The 23,264-nt window shown below is 33.4% G+C and overlaps 1 protein-coding gene across 1 annotated transcript in view; it reads left to right on the top strand.

The window, feature by feature from the left end:
• LOC128179854 (integrator complex subunit 4-like) overlaps positions 1-23,264 on the top strand; it is a 64,158-nt gene that overhangs the window by 26,796 nt on the left and 14,098 nt on the right. Inside the window, exons 4-10 of the mRNA XM_052847512.1 lie at positions 2,727-2,833; positions 6,238-6,420; positions 16,429-16,568; positions 17,303-17,423; positions 17,912-17,983; positions 18,338-18,512; positions 19,037-19,242. Coding sequence (XP_052703472.1) covers positions 2,727-2,833; positions 6,238-6,420; positions 16,429-16,568; positions 17,303-17,423; positions 17,912-17,983; positions 18,338-18,512; positions 19,037-19,242 — 1,004 coding nt within the window. The remainder of the gene's footprint in view (positions 1-2,726; positions 2,834-6,237; positions 6,421-16,428; positions 16,569-17,302; positions 17,424-17,911; positions 17,984-18,337; positions 18,513-19,036; positions 19,243-23,264) is intronic.

Genomic DNA, 23,264 nt, shown 5'->3' on the forward strand with positions numbered 1-23,264 from the left:
AAGCTAATATATATGCGACAGTGCATGAGAGAGAATACATAAATTTATATGTACTTTACATGTTATATACCGGTAATTGCACATTTTTGTTTAAAAAAGAAACATGTTAATTCTCAGTAATATATCAGGACTGATTAATTCACTTTGTTTTTGTGGATGAGCTAACATATGAATATTGAAGGCCTTTAATATTTAGTCACAACAAAAAGGAATTTAAAGGTTTTTGGCCCTGACCAAGTAGAAAGATGTATGTATTTTGTAATGAACAGATATATTACTCATTGAAATATAAATCCAGATTATATAATGATAATAATGTGTAAAACTTTGAACTCAATACATATACACAGTAATTGTTAACTGCATGTAGAATAATTCCTGCCTTATGATGTACGTATATTAATTCCCCTCATTGATTGTTAACGAATTACCAGTATTTTAATTGCCTTGGTAGATACGTATCCTAAACATTTCCTTTAAAAAAGTTTTTTTGGCTTTTGGTGAGAAATACTTTTGATGTTGTTTTTGTATAACTGTAATACAGCAACATGTATTATTTCTCTATTAATGGTTAAAACTATATCCTAATTCTGATTCAGATTAAATGTTTTAATTTATACGTTATGCACACAGAAATCTGTAACTCATTTACATGGATCAAGCTTACATAATTTTCCTTTCCATTTTTATTGTTGATCAAAAAATCAATGATCACATTAAGAAAAGTATTAATTAGTAGCAGAGTGACAATGAATAAATTTATGAATACAGTTATAAATTAACTCATGAGAAGACTATATGAATTTTTATTTCAAATTTTTTTTCGTTTACCAGTAATCTACTTTTTTAGGATTGCTGAACCAAACAAAGTTCATGAAAAGACTATATGAATTTTTATTTCATATTTTTTTTTCTATTACCATTAATCTACTTTTTTAGGATTGCTGAACCAAACAAAGTTCAAAGTCAAAATTCATGATAATTCTTGCACTTATTGAATATATTATTAAATTGAATTCTTAACATTTTCAAATATCTATTATTATAATGAAATATAATATGTTTAGATTGTTCAGTGATGAACATTTGAGGTCAACAAAGCTTTTCCCATCAAAACTGTAAACAATTAACATTAAAGAAATAGTTTGCACTGACTGACGACAGACAGAAAGATACATGTAGGTAAAAAAAAATTCAAAAATTGTCTCTGCCATGCCTTCTAGTAACTTATTCATAGACAGATGCAATAATTTTTGCATTTTTATTTCACTTAAAATGCGTAGTTTCAGAGGCATAAATAGAGAGAGATGTAAATTTATAGGACAAAAATAATCTTTCTTTGATGATTCGGGGGGGGGGGGGGGGGGGGGGGCTTATAATGAGAATAACAGCTGAAGAAATTCATCCGATCAGTTTACATGGGTAACTTATTACCAGATGTATTTTTCCTGAGTACAATGTGCATAACCCGTCAAGGAGTTCATGATCCTATTTTATTTTTTGTAGTTGAAAAAGAGGAAAATCTGATTTAATTACCTTTCTTGGAATTATGCTATCTTTAAACATGATTGACATGCATTATACACCTTTGCATGGCCAATATATATATATATATCTGTACAAAGTAGTTTTCGTGGTTTTAGCATAAAACGTCTTGTTTTTAAGCTGTGAGTTTCTCTTTCAGAAAGTATTGAGTGCATCCTTGAACAAACAAAATATTTTCATTAGAGATGTATCTATTCAAGTCTAATAAGTGACAAAAAGATTTTGCTTGTTCAAAGCAGCGCTCTATATTTCCCATTCGAAAAACAATAAGAAAAATCCCAATTTTTGACTGATAGAATTATAAATATAGCATTACTTCTGATGTAATATACTGCCAGTGAGTGCAAATAAATCAAACAAATAGATGAAAAATATATCTTATATAAATTCTTATTTAAGAAAACATAACAATTTAACGTATTTGAAACACTTAAAAAAAATTCAAATTATGGGGGCCGAATTTGACTCATATCATATATACCGGTAGTTCTTTGAATAATGTATATATCATTGTAATAATGACTATGATTGTTTCAACTGAAGAAATCGGCCACAGACACAGAAAAAAATAATTATACCTTGGCCTGAAGGCCACAAAATTGGTCAGCCGAGAAGAAAAGAGGTTGGCAGCGGCTGATGAAATGCCGACTGCAGCCCGCATGATCCCACTTTGGCCTCAAAAACCAGTGGCCCGTGGTTGTGTTTGGAAATATGTAGAGGGTTTAATCGGCACCAAGTCAAAAAATTTCTCGGTGTGAACCTCTCACAAGCTGAAGTACATGTGTATTAAACTTGGTTGAGCTTTAAATACAGAATAAGCTCTAAAATTATCTCCTTTTGGAATGTTTTTTCTTTCTTTCCAAAACTTTTATTTTAATTCAGACAAAAGAGAAAAATTCAAGTCAATGTCGATTCAATTATTTGTGACCGTAAGGTATATTTTTACCTGTAATTCAATGATCACCATGATAAGAAAAACTTTCTCTGCTTTCAGTTGTAGAGCATTATCTTACCAAAGCAAAGAATAGGCTTCTATTTTAAAGAGTGTACTCCATGAAATAACATTACTACTCAGTGTCACATTTAAGAACTTAATTGGGTTGTTTTGAAATAGTTCTTTTCATGGTTCTTTAAATTGTTTTTTATTTAGGTTTTCTATTTAGGTTTTTTTATTTTTTTAGAGTCCCATAAAGTTAAAGCCGAACTGATTCACAGTCTGTGTGTACTTGGAAAAGCTGTTCCGGAGAGGACTGACTTGCAGTCCTCAATCATAGCCCTAGCTAAACAAGCAAGTATATTAGTCATTATAGTCAGTTTGACCCACCTTAGTCAGTATTCAGTAGACACCAGTCTTACTAATTCAACATAGCAAGTATTCTTTTGTCAATATAGTCATTTTTTGATTTTTAAAAAACTTCATAGTCAATATCAAAGTACTGAAGTACTGAAAGCCGGGCTCTTTTGGTGTGTCTTTATGCATATTGTGTGGTAAAGACTGAAAAAATCTCTCTCTCTCTCTCTCTCTCTCTCTCTCTCTCTCTCTCTCTCTCTCTTGCTTTTAATGTCGCCAAAGCGTTAGAGAGCGACCAAATTTTGTAAGCAGCTATAAACAAAAATACAGTAAAACATGCTTATAACGAAGTCCCAGGGATGGACAATTTAACTTCGTTATAAGCGTAATTCGTTATATCTGTCAAGTTTACAACATGAAATAGAGTCTTGGGGAATGAAATTCACTTCGCTGTAAGCGTCAATTCATTATAAGCATGTTCGCTATAACCGTGTTTTACTGTATGTCTGTCTAGTAGAAAAAAGTTCAACAGTTGCTGCCTTGAATTTTGCAACAAGCGTTATATATTCAATCCCCATTTCTTCAACGCGCAGCCGCGGAAAGTAGTTCATGAAAATTCATGTGCATTGTATGTATCCAAAATGATAGTCTTGTTTTTAAAACAAGTTATTAATAAGAAAACTAAAAAAGATAGACAATTCTCTCAAAATTAAAATAAAAGAAACAAAATGCCAACAATTTTAACAAAACGTGGCTCTTTGTGTAACTATTTGGTATAGCCGAAGCTTTTACTTTGACGCTGTTTGGTTTTTTGTTTACTTTTGAAGTTGTTCTATTTATAGTAACATTGGCGATTTGCCTGCCAACAGCCAGGACTCTGCTTTCAGCAGAGCCCGGCTAACCAGTAGTCTACTTAGTTATTTTTCTACATCTGCAGATATATATGTTGAAACCAATTTTTGTAGTGCTATTTATAGTAATTATCTAATCAAACACTCTCAAATAATCTATATTCACCTGTCATCTTAAACATAGCTACAAAGTATGGTGTATTTGATAGTCATTAGCTATCCTCTATTTTAAAATATTACACTATCCGAATGTCATTACCGGTTGCCATTTATTCAATTATAACAAAAAAGTATTCCATAGTCATTAGCAGCTCATATTGCTGCATTGCAGGTCCGAAAGAAACACCGGCCATTCCTGATTTTGTAATACAACTATTTTTTACCTTAAGCATGTATAAGATCAATGGAAAGTTTATTGTACCCTGAGATAATATCTGTTTCTCCCATGTGCAACATTGGCGGGAAATGAAAAGTTGCTGCCAAGGGGGACAACAAACTAGTTATTATTGGGCGCTTTCCATTAACATAGCCTCGCCAGCGACGTTATCAGGAAACAGTGACGTTAATGGAACGGTTGGCAACGTCACAATGCTCCAACGAGGACGATTGCAGCTTAAAACTGATACTTATCTCAAAATTTGGTCCAGACAATTTGGCTATTTGCAGTTTTCATGTTTATCGATGTAGTAGAAGAAATTTAGTAAATATGGTAACCTAGGCGACATATTTTTTTCCTAATCGGCAATGATAAAATGCGTTGCCACAATTGCTCGCCGGCCATGCGCGTTCCAGCATTCGGCGACGAAGGCAACACTGGCAAATCTGGCGATGCCGGTTAAATGGAAAGCATCCATTGTCTGGAATAGTAAATTGGGGTTTTAGGATATTTAACTACACTCTATATATCTGCGATGTTAGTTTGTTGTTAGTAAACATGCTGGCGACTTTGATTCTAATACGTCACTATCTGGATAAACTAAAACAATTTTGCTGGTAAATAGTCTGTAAAAAATAGTATGTTACAGTTACAGGCTGTTAAAAAGATCAAACAGGTTATTATTTTTTTAATATTGTCATATTTTTCTTATATATAGAAAAATTTACACACAGAAGCTTATTTATAATAATTATATGTGAAGGAAATATTTTTGAATATTGTCCTTAAAATTCATCAGCTTGTTAGTTCAATAGGTAGGTTACTGGATTGTAGAAAGAGATTTCTTAATTAAGATTAAATATTTCCCATTCTTTGTTCCCACAATGCAGTTCTTTAAATGTGCAGTGTATATTTCTGAATGATTGAATGATGTTAGTGAGTAAAGCAATTGTCAGACTTATTAACTGAAGGATCGGGGGCAATAGATAAGACATATTATTACAACGGATCAAGGTTTTAATGATCGACATTTACATTGATTCCAGAATTGAAAAGTACACTTCATTTACAGCCATGCTACCGGCACATGCTTGTAGGTATATGGTGCAGGTGATGGATTACGAAATGATCTACTTCTAAATTAAATCTCAACAAGATTAGGTACCATGTCTGTTTTCTAGGTGGTTAAAATCTGGAGCCGTACCCTTGTACCTTAAACTTTGTCCAAATTCTAGTTAAGGAAAAGGAGAGACACATGTTTGACATTTATATATATATATACTTGTTTGTTGTTGACAGAATATCAGTCACAACCCCGTCCCTCTTTTGAATAACAGTGATGGGTATCGTGATTGAATTATGGTTCATTTTAATTTATGACATTTCTTTGAGTGCATAAAACATGAGTGATTTTTAAAAAGAGTTGTAGATTAGTTTTTTACGAATAAAAAGTAAATACAACATATGAGAAATATTGAACTGTATACTTTTCTAGTATGCATGTACCGAAGGCAATTTTTTTCTTCTATTAATTATTTGTTTTTGAAAACTTTTTCCTTAAAAAAACTTGTGATGGTAGATGGAAAAAAAATTAAAGAAGACATTTTCACACAAAGTCAGAGCGGTATAAGTAGTACCACCAATACAACACCCCCCCCCCCCCCCCCCAATCACACACCCAAAAAGATTAAAAACATCTCCTATGAAAATTTTTCCTCTTTTTTCATCTTCGTTAAGGTACCTCACTGCACCTACACTTAAACTTTTTAAGACACTACGTCACAAGGTTTTGTGACTCTGTTAATATCTTTCGATTTGGTTATATATCACCGTAGCTCAGTGGTTAAAGTATTGGGCTTCTGAACCGCAGATCATGAGTTCGAATCCGTCTGGAGCTTTTGTTCATGTTAACTGAATTAAATTTTTGAAAATGTAATTTTTCATCCAAAATTGCACATTATTTGCCTATCATACTTAAATGATTCTTATCCATTATGATATCTATCATAATCAAGTAATTTTCTGCTGATTTGAAACAATATTTCATGGTGTAGTGAACAACCTTAAACAAAATTTTGTTTTCTCCAATTATTAAAAAATTTAGGTCATTCAGTCTTGAAAAAAAAAGTAATAACTGCGTCAATCTGCCAACAACTATTATTTTCTGTTTAAAGCATTTGAAGGACCCGGACCACAGAGTACGATGTGTATGCCTGGAGTTGATCGGTGCCATTGGATCACCAGAACAAGAAGTGGTGGACGATTCCCACGAACCCTTCATTCCGATCCAGTCCCTATTGGCTGGTTTCTGTGGGGACCAGGACTCACGAGTTCGAGCCAGCTCCTTTAATGCGATGGTAGGTCACAAAGAACTTCGAGGGCGGGATCTTTCAATCGAGTACTAGGGACTCAATGATAATGAATGAATGGGAAGCAGAATGGAATGTAGAGGAGGAGAAAGCTGTCAAATATTAAAGTCAATAAGAAAAAAATTTCTTATTGAGTTTTTTGCATTACCGAAAGTCAAAAGATGTTGCTGTACAAATGTATTACAAAATTATTTTCTGAAGAAAAAAAACTCTGTTGTTTGAATAATCTTATAGACTTCTGCTAATATTCTTTACAATGCCAGATCTGTATTTTTTTTCCTTTAATATTTTTTTTCATTTAAGTATTTTTTTTCACACACTCCCTAACTCTAGTTCAACAAAGCCCTTTGGGCTTTCACATTTAGCGGAATAGGCCTTCACATTTAGATTCTTAACATTCTTTGTGCTGTGTCACGTTGTCAAAGCTGTTAAGCTAAGTTTATTCACATTTTGCAATGTAAACAGGAAGACATGTGACCCCATTTTGTTTTAGATAGGAGTATTGTTGACCACTCGTTTGCCCAAAAAAGGATTTCTCAAGCATGCCAACACTGATGGAATTTTACCTGATATTTAAACTCAAATGCTCTTATCAAGTACAGCATACATTAACTTAGACACAACACTTTAAATAAGGATATTATACGTTATATCTCCCCCCCCCTCCTTTTTTTAATTAAACACTTTATTAACATCTTAATGTTTTTCTCACATTATAATTTTGATTGTGCGTAATTGATATTAGCTATTAATTGTTTCCTTTGTGAATCTCTCTTACTGGTGCATGAATTATGTTGAGTGACCTTAATGCACTGAATTACCCTACATGACCCACTATATCATCTGGTAAATGACCAGTAAGTAACTAGTTTATTGCAAATACTATGTCCTTGGCTTCTATTTTCAACCTTTGAACTCAAGTGTTAAGTATATTAAAAGGTTATATTTGTTATTGCCATTCAAAACTAACTAAAACCTAGTGAACAAAATATTGCATATTTATTGCACACAAAAAGTTGTACACAGTTTTGGACTTACTTAACTAATATAGGATTATATTCTGTAAATATTTTATCACAAAAAAATATTTCTGAGGCATTTTACTTTAGATGTCAATACTTTACTTGCCTTAAATATCTTTTTTTAACACCCCACCAGCCCAAAAAAGAGAAAACTTGTGGTTTGTTTACAGGTAAAAATGAGGACACTTGATTTTGATGTGAATTTAATGTGCGCTACTTAATTTCCGATGATTGGTTAGAGTGTTTAGGAAAATGTTTCGGGCAAGTAAAGTAGGAATCAGTAGTAAAATCTATCAGGAATTTGTTGGTATGAAACTATTTACAGAATACATTGAGAAATTCATTATTAAGTCCACAAACCATGCAAAACTTTTTGTGTGCAATAAATATACAGTTTGATGTATGGAATAGGATGGAACTGTAACTCCATGGTCCGTTAACTCAGTTATCCATTGAGCCACAGTTCATTGTCCTTGGTGTTGTAGTTGTCATTGTTGTGATAAACTTTTCACATTTTCATCTCCTTCTCCAGAACAACTGGGCCAATTTCAACTAAACTTGGTGCAAAGTATCCCTAGACCAAGTGAATTCAAGTTATTTCAAATGATTTGTGACATTGTCACACCCATCTTAAAGGGCATGGTCATAATTTTGGTCAAATTTTAATTTTTTATGTTTTTAAGGTCTTCTGTTTCGAACTGTAATTTTCTTATTTTACGCGAATACTAAATTCCGGGTTTGCATCAAATCACAGGAATAAAAAAATCACAAACAGCAAATTTTTTAGCATATTGTTAAATAGTTTACATCTGCCCGATTAATAAAAAGGAGGTATTAAAATCCACTATGTGCTTCTCGCGATTTTACGTGGATATTAATTCCTCTTGTTTAATTAGGAATTTACAGTAGTGGTTGTTTTCTTTCTTTCTTTCTTCTTATTTTTTTCCCCCTTTTTTGTCCGCAAGATTTCTCAGAGATGGCAGGATGGATTTTCTTGAAATTTTCAGGGATGATAGACAATGTAAATATCTCAAGGCTCTTTTTTTTCATTTTTGCAAAATTTGTTTCCGGTAGTCTGTTTCCTGTCCCGCAACGAAAAGCTCGTCACCTCAAGATCTCAAACACTTATGTGGAAGCATTCTCAGACATTGTAGTATCAAGTTAGTTCAAATCATGATTTCTGGGGGTAGGATAGGGCCACAATGCCACAAGTTTTACATAGGAATATAGAGATAGAGAAAAATCATACAAAATCTTTATTGAAAATTCAATGTTTAAAAAATGTTCCAAAAATGAAAAAATAGATAAACTGTACAGATATTTTTGTATTTGATTTATTATAGCTGTTTGCTCAGGTGAGTGTTGTGGCCCCTGGGCTTCTTGATTTAGACATTCCCTGCAAAATGTGAAAGAAATAGACATCATTCTTATATTAGAATAAAAAAAATTTTAATTTTAAGAATATGTAAATATAGTCTGCTATTTTAATTGGTGTAATTGGTCAATATAAGCAAAATCATACACAAAAGTTAACTTGAGATATATATTTGGTGTTAATTGATATTGATGTTTAGAGTTTGTTTGGTGCTGTATTTGTCATTAGAAAGCTTACAGCAACTTGGTACAAAGTAATACATTGTTGATCAGGTGGGCCTTTTGATAGTGGTTAATTAACAACTGAAAAATACTTAACTAGAACAGACTGAATATGAAGTCCCCCCCCCCTCCACACACACACACACACACACACACACACATTTTTTTTTAGCTCACCTGAGCCAAAAGTGAGCGTTTCTGATCACAATTTGTCCATTGTCTGCCGTTGTTGTCTTGTCGGCGTTGTTGTAAACTTTTCACATTTTCATCCTTTTCTCAAAAACCACTGGGCAGATTTCAACCAAAGAACTTTATATGATAAGAGTTTGGTTCCCATAATTCGCTTTTTTTTAAGTTTTTCGGGTACAATAAAATGTTACCTTATTTTTTAGAAGAGTTGATATTGAATATATTTTTCATCTATTTATTTTATTTTTTTTGCACTTACTGGCAGTATATGACGTCATTCAATCCAAAAATTGACATTTTTCTTATCTATTTACAAATGGGAAATATAGAGCGCATGCTTGAACAAGGAAAATTTTTTTGTCACTTATTAGTCTTGGCTAGATACATCTCTGATTAAAATATTTTGTTTGTTCAAGCATGCGCTCAATGTTTTCGGAGGAAAAACTGCTTGAAAACAAGTAGTTTTTTGCTAAAAATGCAAAAATGGCGGGAAAAGGTTGTCTTTACGATGTCATATTTCTAAATTGTGGGCACTTGAACCAAAATGAATATTATGTTAACACATCACATACATATCTGTACTAAGAAAACAAAGAATTATAATAAAATGATGTTCATTTTAGAGGGCCATTTAAGGCCCATATCATATATAGTCCTTTGGCACAAAGCACCATTAGGTCAAGGGGATTCAAGTTTGTTCAAATGAAGGGCCACACCCTCTCTTAAGGGGAGATAATTGAGAATTATTGAAAATTTGTTGGTATTTTTCAAAAATCCTCTTCTAAAAAACAATAGGCCTGGAAATCTTCAACTTGTGTGGAGGCATCATCAGGTAGTGTAGATTCAAGTTTGCTCAAATCATGGTCCACGGGGTAGGGAGAAGCCACAATTTGGGGATCAAGTTTTACATGGGAATACTTTCAAAATATTCTTCTCAAAAACTATCAGGCCAGAAAAGCTAAAATTAAAATGGAAGCATCCTCAGGTAGTGTAGATTCAAGTTTGTTCAAATCATAGTCCCTGGGGGTAGGGTGGGGCCAGAATTGGAAGATCAAGTTTTACATAGGAATATATAGAGAAAATCTTGAAAAATCTTCTTTTCATAAACTTTTAGGCAAGAAAAGCTCAAATTAAAATGGAAGCATTCTCAGGTAGTGTAGATTCAAGTTTGTTCAAATCATGGTCCCCGGGGGTAGGGAGAAGCCACAATTTGGGGATCAAGTTTTACATAGGAATATATAGAGAAAATCTTTAAAAATCTTCTTCTCAAAATCTATCAGGCCAGAAAAACTCAAATTAAAATGGAAGCATCCTCAGGTAGTGTAGATTTAATTTTGTTCAAATCATGGTCCCCGGGGGTAGGGTGGGGCCACAATGGGGGGATCATGTTTTACATAGGAATATATAGAGAAAATCTTGAAATATCTTCTTCTCAAAAACTATTACCGGTAGGCCAGAAAAGCTCAAATTAAAATGGAAGCATCCTCAGGTAGTGTAGATTCAAGTTTGTTCAAATCATGGTCCCCGGGGGTAGGGAGAAGCCAAAATTTGGGGATCAAGTTTTACATAGGAATATATAGAGAAAATCTTTAAAAATCTTCTTCTCAAAATCTATCAGGCCAGAAAAACTCAAATTAAAATGGAAGCATCCTCAGGTAGTGTAGATTTAATTTTGTTCAAATCATAGTCCCTGGGGGTAGGGTGGGGCCACAATTGGAAGATCAAGTTTTACATAGGAATATATAGAGAAAATCTTGAAAAATCTTCTTCTCAAAAACTATTACCGGTAGGCCAGAAAAGCTCAAATTAAAATGGAAGCATCCTCAGGTAGTGTAGATTCAAGTTTGTTCAAATCATGGTCCCCGGGGGTAGGGAGAAGCCAAAATTTGGGGATCAAGTTTTACATAGGAATATATAGAGAAAATCTTTAAAAATCTTCTTCTCAAAATCTATCAGGCCAGAAAAACTCAAATTAAAATGGAAGCATCCTCAGGTAGTGTAGATTTAATTTTGTTCAAATCATAGTCCCTGGGGGTAGGGTGGGGCCACAATTGGAAGATCAAGTTTTACATAGGAATATATAGAGAAAATCTTGAAAAATCTTCTTCTCAAAAACTATTACCGGTAGGCCAGAAAAGCTCAAATTAAAATGGAAGCATCCTCAGGTAGTGTAGATTCAAGTTTGTTCAAATCATGGTCCCCGGGGGTAGGGAGAAGCCAAAATTTGGGGATCAAGTTTTACATAGGAATATATAGAGAAAATCTTTAAAAATCTTCTTCTCAAAATCTATCAGGCCAGAAAAACTCAAATTAAAATGGAAGCATCCTCAGGTAGTGTAGATTTAATTTTGTTCAAATCATAGTCCCTGGGGGTAGGGTGGGGCCACAATTGGAAGATCAAGTTTTACATAGGAATATATAGAGAAAATCTTGAAAAATCTTCTTCTCAAAAACTATTACCGGTAGGCCAGAAAAGCTCAAATTAAAATGGAAGCATCCTCAGGTAGTGTAGATTCAAGTTTGTTCAAATCATGGTCCCCGGGGGTAGGGAGAAACCACAATTTGGGGATCATGTTTTACATAGGTATATATAGAGAAAATTTCAAAATCTTCTTCTCAAAAACTATTAGGCCAGGAAAGTCCAAATTTGAGTGGAAGCACCCCCAGATCGTATAGATTCAAGTTTGTTTGAATAATAGTCCGGGGTAGGGTGAGGCCACAATGGGGAATGAATTTTTACTTAGGAATATACAGAGAAAATCTTTAAAAATCTTCTTTTTAAAGACTGTTTGGCCAGAAAAGCTTAAATTTGTGTAGAGGCATCCTTGGGTAGTGTTAATTCAAGTTTGCAAAACAACAGTCCCTAGTGGTAGGGCGGGGCCGTGATGGCGGTATGAATTTTTACAAAGGAATATATAGAGAAAATCTTTCAAAAATATTCTGGGAAAGTTTTCGGTCCTTAACTCAGTACTTAATGTGAAAGCACATGTTATGCAGATTTAAGTTTGATGAAACCATGATTCCATAGAGAAAAGTGGGGCCATGAAATGGGGGGGGGGTGGGTATATAGGAATAGAGAAAAATCTTCTTACAGGTACAACAACAAAAGGGGCTTGGTATTTACCAAAAAAAAAAAAGAGGTGGATAAAAATTGGCGAATTTTCAATTTTTTTTAGCAAGATCTACTGTACTTAGTTGTCAAAGTATTTTGATACTGTAATGCTAATTTGATCAGAATTAAGGCAATTGTTGTTAGGTGAGCGATGTCGCCCCTGGGCCTCTTGTTTATATAACGTGTACAAATGTGATTTTTTTTTTATTGATGACATATATCTGAAAGAAAGTCAATGCATACTGAAGTTTTTCCCTTTTCAGTGGCTTATAAGCAAAGAGTTAATACTGGTGTATGCTTGTTTGTCCTTGATCCATCCATCTTGAATTTTTTGACAGTATATTGATAAATCAGATCTTGACATTGATGTGTTAGAGCATAGACAACGAAAGCACTAGATAAATACCAGGTAGTGCTACTGTCCCATTATCACCTTGTCCAAAATTTGGTGCACTGGTTGATACTTGGCATTGTACCAAAGAAATGTGAGGATTTTAGGGAGGAAATGTAGAGCTTATTTTTTGGCTCACCTTAACTGAAAACTTTAGTGAGCTCTTTTGATCACCTTTTGTCTGGTGTCTATCTGTAAACTTTTCTTTTCAAGAATACCTGGACAAATTTTAACCAGCTTCCATAGATGAAGGGAATTCATTTTTTTGAATATGAAGGTTCATGCTCTCTTACAAGGGCCCGCTTAGGGGAGATAATTAACCATTATTAAGAGGGCTTGATGGTCATGGTTATTTTTAGACTGTATTGATCTCCTGTAAAAGAAGAGCTCTATAAAAGTGTAGGAAAATACCCAAATTCAAAAGTCTAAATGTATGTTATAGTGATAGTTTTTAGGTAAAAAATCATATCGTAAAATTTTATGTATATCTGATGGTCAATTTGTTGACCACTGAGCCTCATTAAGAATTGTTCGACATTTTCTTCTTCTAAAAAACCATTGGGCCAGAAAAGCCAAAACTTGTGTGAAAGCTACCTTAGATAGTGTAGACTCAAGTTTGTTCAAATCATGATATCCCGGGGTAGGGATGGGGCAAAAATAGGGGTGTGGGTGAATTTTTACATTTGGATATGTTGAACTTTTTTAAAAAAAAAAATCTTCTAAAAACTGAATGGCCAGAAAAGCTAAAACTTGTGTGAATGTCTGACCTCCCCAGGAAATGTAGACACAGATTGTTCATATCATGATTATTGAGGTAGGATTGGGCCACAATTTGGGGCTTAATTTTTACAAAAGATCTTCTGGAAAACATTTAGCCAAAAAGCTGAAACTTGTGTGAAAGCAACCTCAGGTAGTGTAGATTCATGAAAGTTTTTTCGAATGATTAATGATGATCCCCAGGGTTAAGGTGGTGCCACAATTGGGGGGGGGGGGGATAAATTTTTTTAATGCATAAAGGATTAAATAAAAAAGACCTCAAAATCTTCTCAAACATGACACAACAAAAGGGGCTCATGAACAAAAAAATATGTGGAGAAAAAAGTTAGAGATCTTCTGTATTTATTTTCCAGATATTTAAAATTTGATACCATAAAACCATATGTTAGTACCCTAAAGTTTCATGAATAGCACACACATGTGTATTATACGCAACTCAAAGTTGGGTGTAAAATGAAAACCCAGCTGTTCCAATGTATAATGCACACCCTTAAACAAAGAAATTTTGAATGAATATTTTTTTATTAAATCACCCACATGTGCATTGATAATGTTTTCTATTGGCTAATAGGAATTATGTCTGCAAATCAACATCAGTTGTAATGACCTTATTGATAATTAGTCCAATTCTTGGATAATTGGTAAATAAACATTGTGAGGAATCGTTTGTATGTCGTATATTGTTATTATCAAGTTGTACAAATGATTGATCTATTTTAAGCAGTGTCTATGTAAAACAATAATGTTTAACCGCATAATGGGAGTATTATAAGTGAGTTAAATCAAACATAATTATTACTTATATTCCTGCACTTGAATAATCTGCTAAGTCCAACATGAGACAGGTGCATGCTTCAACGGAAATTGTTAATCAAACATTGATCTTGCGAAGAGTCAACAGGTAGCAGGTTACATAATGCCAAATATACTGACGAGAAGTTGTTTGATGCAAAGAAGTGTGGTCTGGATGGATAAATATTCTAATACATCGATTCAGAAATTAGATTAAGAATATAAAGGTTTTCTGGCAAAAATAAAATAAGTCAACACTCATACATGCAATATCGGCAGTTATACTCCCAAGGTATCCAGAAACACACTGAAAAAAAAAAATTGAGTAAATTTTGTATAAAATACACACCCCCTAGTTTTGATTTAATTTTGGCTGAAAAAAAGTGTGTGTTGTACACATGACTTTACAGTAATGGCTTTAATGTTGCTAATGTGAGCAATGTGGCCTATGAGCCTCATGTACCTATTTTTTCACCTTGTTTTATAACTTTTAGTCCTAGTTTGCAGCTATCAATTGTGAATAAACACCTACATAGTGATGGAATGTGAAGGCCAAAGGAAAAAAATGAGATTATAATGAGTCTGAATTCTGGGTTGTTTTGCTCATTTTTGGAAAATCTATATTCGCATTATATTAAATTTTTTTCTACTTCTGTCAGTGATAGTTTTGCGGTCAGTGAAAAAGGTTAATGAAAATCGTGCTCACAACACCGTTCACGTTAACCTCAGCAGTTTGTTTATGATTTTTTCATGTACTAAATAGTGGCCTTAGCATGATTGTTATGTTCAGGTTTTTTAATCTATAATGATAAAAAATGTTAATAAGAAGGACTACTGAGATCAAAAAAAAACTGAAAAAAAAAAATTGTTCACCCTGACTAACAGTGTCAATATAATGGTTGTTTTGGAAAGGTAAAAAAGGAGTTGGGAGGGAAAGGGTTAATTAAATTACTGGTAAGGGTAAGGGTTTATAAAATGTTGTATCATTTATTATATACCGTGAATTAAAACTCTGATATCTCAGACATTGATGTCTGTAACCATGCAATAATATTAGTAGAATCATTCATTATTGCAAGTGTGGCATGGTGAAATTACACTGAGGGGACAAGATTCGTGGTCTAGGACGAGGTTCAGCCGAGGTGGAATTTCACTATCCTACACGAGTATATAATGAATTATTATTTTTCTTGTTATTTTGCATTAAAAAACGAGGTCTAGCTGACAACTTTTTATGACATTTAAAAGATTACTTTTGGTTTATCCCTCCACATGCTTTAAATAGTGCAAGTCCAAGTGAGAGCATACAACATTTTCTTCAATAAAAATATGAAAAGTTATAATTAATTAAGCAAATTAATTTGTCAAAGGATAATCTCAATCCATCATTTTGCATCGTCTGTTAACGCTTTAAAGCGGCATAGAAATACACAGTGTGCGACAGAAAAGTCTCACACTGCTGTCTCACACTTGACAAACGATCTGTCACGGGTGATGATGCGAGAAATATTAATCTTAACCTCTAGAAGAATTTCTCTGTGTGTGTATATATAATTGAACCTCAATCATTATCTCAGTCCTCAGATAGTCATTTTTCTTGAAACAAGAGAGCTAATTGGCTTCGGTTCCATCAGAGATATTTTTGAAATTTTTTTCCTTTAATTTTATGGTCCTGGAAAATAAAGAGCTACCAAACTTAAATGCCTAACATTGCTACTGTTCTGTTCTACAGCTAGTTTTATAAGCTGGAATGCCTTATAATGCATTGTTCTGTTCTATAGCTGCAGTTCCATTGGCTAGGAGTTGTTCTGTTCTATAACTGCAGTTCAATCAGCTAGGATGTCAAATATTGCCATTGTTCTGTTCTACAGCTACAGTTTTATCAGCTGGAATGCCTTATATTGCAATGTTCTGTTCTATAGCTGCAGTTCCATTGGCTAGGAGTTGTTCTGTCTTATAGCTGCAGTTCCATCAGCTAGGATGTCTTATGTTGCCATTGTTCTGTTCAATAGCTACAGTTTTATCAGCTGAAATGCCTTATATTGCAATGTTCTGTTCTATAGCTGCAGTTCCATCAGCTAAGATGTCTAATTTTACCATTGTTCTGTCTTATATAGCTGCAGTTTCATCAGCGCGGCCTGTCCCTGCGACTGTCCATCTACCAGCAGGCCTGTCAGTCACTCACGGACGACTACCAGGATGTCCGCCTGTCCGCCATGAAGCTTATCTGGGTTCTGAGTCACCTTTATCCAGACAGGTACATGTAGTAAGATTGTGTGAATGATTTCATTTAGGTCAAGGTCTCAACTGTCGAACTCGCTAAAACATTTCAAAGATTTTTCAAGTTTCATAAGAAATGAACTTCTTTCTGGACAGATTTTAAATTTTTCTAAGTTCTGAAAGTTTGAAAGTTATTTTTATCCAAATCGGTTAATGGTGAGTCATTGACTTTTAAGGAGAGTTTACGTTATGTATGAGTGAATTAAATTTTGCAAAATAAAAGTCAAGAGTTCAAAAAGCCACGATATTTAATCTTAAGTGTGGTAATTACCAGTAAGTTTTATAGCCTGTACATAATTTTATGTTTCTCAGAAATACTGAATTTGACATATATAATATGGATCTCTTTCAATTGGCTTAAAGGTCTAGGTTAAAAAGTTCAAATTTAAGATTCATCACATGTTAGTTATTTGCATAATATTAATTCAGATAAAGGACACATACTTTGCAATCATTATAGAATTCACAGTGACTTAATTGGTCCTAGATTCTTTAGGTACCTCTCTCCCATAAAAAACATCTTATGAAACACGTACAGTATTTATCATTCATTACAAGTGCAAACGAATTTATGAAAATTAAATCCCAACAAACTTTGAAAGAAATGATAACAAAAATCTGGCCCCAACAAATTTATGATAAATGATTATGCAGAATGGTTTTTATTTCAAATATGCATTTTGAATTTTGACTTGGATTTCATTTAATAAGTTTGGTGCCAGTGTCAGACTCTGAAGATGAACTGCGACTGGTTGATGACGGATTCGCAAAGATTTGCAACATGGTCAATGACATTTCTGTCCAAGTCCGTATGGAAGCAGCCGTTCTCCTGGTAAACAAAACACCAAATCAGCTGCAAAATTGAAATAACGTTAATCGCCTTTTATTTGCAACAACTTTATTTTTCGATTCACTAAAGATAAACTGGTTAGCCACAACTAGTTTTCGCAATCAAGATGTATATTATCTGAGATATTTGAGAACTGGTTCGGGGGGGAAAATATTTGCGATGTTGATGCTCTTGCAAACCTCGTGAAAATTTCTCGCAAATGATTAAAAGTTGATTTACGCTATTAAATGCTGCTTTTTTTGCAAGCAATCTCATAATTTCACATATTTTACAACAAAGGCTATGAAAAATCACTACTTATGTATTCCCATTCAAAGACCAGCCAGTGAATATACATGTGTCTACAGACTGTGTCATATTACTGTATAATATACACTGAATTCCTATGATTTCCATTAAATCACATTCCAGAATTTAACAAAAATAAAAATTAATCAGAGTTGTTATCATTGTTATTTTATCTTTCTCAGGGATCACTTCATCAAGTTAGCCCCAAATTCTTGGAGCAGACTCTAGATAAGAAATTGATGTCAAATATGAGGGTAAGGTGATGGATCCCCCTGATATTGGCCACAGTGGTTTAATGTCATCAGTATGTTGGTGAAAAAGCCTCTATAAATGTTTTTATTTATATATATATAGCCACATGCATTATTGCTCAGTGAATTCATGCTGCTCGGTATTTGAGGCTACACTAACATTGGAAAAATGATTAAAAATACAGTCGCGTACTGGTGAAAAAACCTACAAAACTAATATTCATGTGTCTAAAATTATAGCATTCACAACATATTTCAAATATTATTATGCATTGTTTGCAAATGTGAAGTCTTTTGAATGATGATAAAATACTAGTAACTGTCCTGTATTAAAGTATTTATCTTTTACCCAATCAGAGAAAGAAGAGTGCCCATGAGAGAGCCCGGGAGCACTTTGCCTCAGGGGAATGGGCCACCGGTCAGAAGTGGGCTGATGATGCCCCGAAAGAAGAGCTGGACCCAGACAATGTCAATCTGATGAACATTGGGGCATGCGGGGCATTTGTTCACGGAACTGAAGATGAATTCCTGGGTGCGGAATTTTTTTTTCACAACAATTAAAATTATAACAGAGATATATGATGGACTCATTCTAAGTTTTAGATTCTAATTTTAATTCTAGTTCTAAATTCTAAGGACTTAGTTCACTGTATAATTTTGCTAATTTGATGAGGAAGTGATTGCTTCTTTTGAGAGCATGAATCATTATGTGTCACTGGTTAACCTAAATCTTGTTTTTTATTTAGAGAGGCTGTTCAAAGTGAACATTTTGCACATGTTAACCAACTTATGATATCAACATTAATATAGAAATAATCATATTATATGAATACATGTATCAGACAAGAATTAGATGGAAAAGTAACAAATGAAAGCAAAACACTGATGTTGCACATATACAGTGAAACTCATTTAGTATGAATATACTAAACAGACTTTAAGAGATGATAAGGCCCCTGTATATACATGTATAACCCTCCCCACAGATTACAAAATTAGAGGTTTGGTAAAGTTTGTATTTGTATTTGCATGTTGAAACTCTCCGCCATATTTCAGAGGTGAGAAACGCTGCTCTGGACTCGCTGTGTGAACTGGCCAGTCAGTCCGCCTCCTTCGCTAACCTCTCTCAGGACAGCATCATAGACATGTTTAACGACGAGATTGAGAGCGTGCGCCTCAACGCCATCAACAGTCTACGAAAACTCAACCGATTCATCACGCTACGAGAGGACCAACTGGAGATCATTCTAGGGGTGCTACAGGTAACTTGTGGGCATGTCTCATGTGAATTTATCTGCTCAATCCACATTTAGGAAATTTTTTAAAAAAAAAGGAAAACCAATAATTTACACATCTCTATAGGTAAGGGATATAGTAACTGCTAATCAGTTAACTAGATACTTTGTTGAAGAAATGATAATAATTGGTTATATGACAAAATTAGTTATTGGTTAGTCATCAAAAACAAAAAAATATTTGTATTTGTGTATTTAATAATCTTGATTAATATTGAAATTTTCTGAAAATATTTTGACTTAAGCATAAACGGAATATTCCTAGTGTGTTTTGTAGAGTCCTCTTCACTGCAATTAGTTGTGCTTACTTCAAAGAAATGAAACCAAAAAAAACAAAAAACAAAAAGACATGAAATGTCACAAATTTGTATATTTTGATATGATTAGCAAGTTAATGAGGCATTGCGATTAAGCAGCTGTTGGCAAATCTTGAATTGATTGGTAATAAAATAGGAGGAATGAACACAATTAAATAGGTTCAAACCCTGGACACTTCAGTTTTAAAAACCAACGCACCACTGACTTTGCTATAGGGTTAACGCTCTAGCTAAGTGCTAGTAGGAGCATGGCAGTACTGAGCCAATATATACACATCTATCACAATTCACTTGTATCTTGCATGCTATTGGCGTAGACACAAAATAAGTCCATCTCTCAGTCATGAAAACACATGAAAAACTATGAATAAATTCCTGAAACATTTTCATAAATCAAATAATGATAAATGCATGGCTATGGTTATTTCTGTGTACCTGGACTTTAATATTTGAAACCAACGTAGAAGAAATGATTATAACAAATGACACCTACTCAAATTTATATATAGTTCAAAAGCAGTTCACACTGGCTAATTAATTATCCGAAGATATTCCAAGGCCATAAGAGATAAAAAAAACAAAAAAACAAAATGAAAAACTAGTTAAGTAATAAGTGTTTTTTAAATTGTCAATCAATGTGTTTTTCATGCAGTATGTGTCATCCAAGTAATGGACATTATAACAAAAGTAATACATGTACCGAACAAGTGAAACAATGAGATAGAGTTGTAAATCGAAAAGTCTCAAGAAAGATAATGTCATGAACAAGTCTATTTTAACTTCCATGTTAATAGTTTATGAAAAGTTTCCTTTGAATCAATCATTAGCCTAAAAGTATCTGTTTTACATATAAAATCCATCACTATGTGGCATTTTTTCTATATACTTGCAATGCCAGGGTGAATGTTCTATTTATTAAAATCAGTAAATCAAAGTCTCTTTCTGGTGGTCTCTCAGTTTGTCTTCTAATGCAATTTATAGCTAACTTAAACTGAAGGTTCAAGTGAGCTTTTTCCAATTGCTTGTTGTCCCTTCTTCGACAATCCGTCTGTGTGTCAACTTTTCACATTTTTTATTTCTTTAGAACCACTTGTATAAATTTAACCAAATTTGGAACAAAACAACCTTATAGAAATGGTATTTTAAATTGTTGAAATAAAGTATTCCCAGATAGTGTAGATTCTAAACTGTAAAAATTATTATCCTTGGGCCAAAACTGGGGCCTCAAAAGGGTTTCAAACTTGAACATAGAAATATATGAAGAAAAATGCTTTTAAATGCTTTTAAAACATTTTCTTAAGAACTACAATTCTATAATAATAAAATTACTTTTCAAGCATCCTCAGATTGTATAAATTCTAAATTGTTTAAACTGAGACCGTCAAATTGATACTTGGGGTCCAAGAGGAGTTCAAATTTCAACATATAAGAATATAGAAAAATGTATCGAAAACTACATTGCTACAATTTGTAAAATTACTATGGAAGCATTCTCGGATAGTGTAGATTCTTAATTGTGAAAACCATTATCCTTGGTTGATACACTGAGGCATTGGATAATTAGATAGGTCAGTTGATGCATCCTAGATCTTAAGATATGATGTCCCAAGATAGGTTTTAATGATCTTCTTTTTATTTCTTTTTATGTATGAATATATAAGAGTGTTTGTGAGGGTTTTTTTCTCAATATTTTAGAAGATTTTCATATTCAAAAATTTCAAAAGAGATGCAATAACTCTTGTCTAGGTAAGCAATGTGGCCCATGGGCCTCTTTTTTCAACTTTCAGAGAAAAGAGTTTCTATTATCAGCTCACAGTCCTGACAAATTGTTTTTAATCAAATGTATATATAAAGATAAAAAGATAAAAATAACCCACACATTTTGGCATTTATTTGGTGACCTACATGTTCTTTCTCTCCTTTAGGTCACCTAAGTCACTCATGTGACCTATTGTTAACTGTTATTGTCCATCGACGTTTTGCGGTCTTAAAATTTTGAACATTTTTAGTATCTCTGGAGCCACTAAACCAATTTTAACCATATTTGGCATATACATGTACATGTAGCATATATGGCTGAAAATTGTGAAATTCATGGCCCCTGCCGCCTGGGGCCTGAGGGGTTGGGCTGAAACCATCAAAATTAATGCAATCTTTAAAAAATCTTCTTTACTCGTGGACATCAAGCAATCAAACTGCTGGCATGATTGTAATAAGCATTAAGCTCTCTACCAAAATTGTGATATTCATGGCCCCAGGGTCAGGGGTTCTGGCACTAGGATGGGGCTCTAATGATTATAGAATTATTCCAATTTAATTTTTTTTTAATTTAGAAAGTTTATTGGATTAAACAATCCATTAATATTAAAAATGATTTCATTAACCCTGTAATTATAATGCACATAAATATACATTCCCAAAGCCACACTGCAGTTACTCAGGTGACAGATGAGGCCCATGTGGCTCTTGTTTAAACAAAAATTTAATTTTGAATAACTTTTTTTTAATCTAATTTGATCAAGCATAGGAAATGCAAGAACTTTTACTGACTGGCTAAACACTTGATCTGCTTGCATATTTATATTTGATATTAACCTTAGATGTTTATTTGGGTGACAAACTGAATGGAATGTTAGCTGGTGTTTACTTGAAAGAAGATACTCAAAAATATAAAGCTGGTTTCACAAACAGGATACCTTTAACAAATAGCTTGATAGCAGTGCTATTTAAATGTGAAAAAATCTTTTATGATCAATTTCTTCGTACCATTATTAAGTTGGCCTTGCTACTCATTTATGCCCTTTTCAGAAGATGAAGAAATTAATGTTTCAAGTAAACCATCAGTTGGCCACATGTTGTTTACAAAACCTTTAGTGGGAACCATGTCAATTTTGTTCTTACATATTTTTGACTCTAAAGGACTTCTAGAGGGGAATTTATATTGTTAAATAAAATGGCCAAATCCTTTTCAAGGGTGATATAGTTTTTAGGAAAAAAATTGTAAAATTAGTATTGATATCATAGTCATCTCCTCAAAAACTACATCATCAGAAACTCCATATCTACAACAATGTTTTTTCTGTAAAAATGAAGACCTGCAACCATATACATTGGACCAAGAGAAGTGGGGTGGGGTTCAAAGTTCAACTTAGGATGATTAAGGGAAAAATCTTTGAAGATCTTTTCAAGAGCTTAAGTTTTAAAATTTATTGATGTTATTATGCTTGAATCTTGATAAAGTGTACAAACTACCAGACCGTGGTCCTAGACAGTTACTGATAAGCATAGGAATGATTGTGAAACAGGTTTATTTCCACTTTTTGTGATTTTTTTCTTCATGCAAGTGCTCAGACATAAATATATACTGTGGAATCATTAGAATTCGTGGTGGCTTAATTTTCATGGTATTTGAGGGTAGCCCTCCCCCACGAATTTACGTCTTCAACAAAAAAACAAATTTTGAATGAGTTATCTTCCCAAAACTAAAAAGCAATGCAAAAAAACTGAAAAAAAAAAAACGAAATGACATCCTCACAAATAAGCAAGTAACCCACAAACCACAAAAATTTGCCCCCACAAATTTTTATGATTCCACAGTAGTGTATATTTAACTTATCCAAACTGTGTTCAACCAGCTCCTTCCCATCCCAATAGGGCTCAGACTTTTATATG

This window comes from Crassostrea angulata, chromosome 4, assembly GCF_025612915.1.
Source record: "Crassostrea angulata isolate pt1a10 chromosome 4, ASM2561291v2, whole genome shotgun sequence".
NCBI classification, from domain to species: Eukaryota; Metazoa; Mollusca; class Bivalvia; order Ostreida; family Ostreidae; genus Magallana; species Magallana angulata.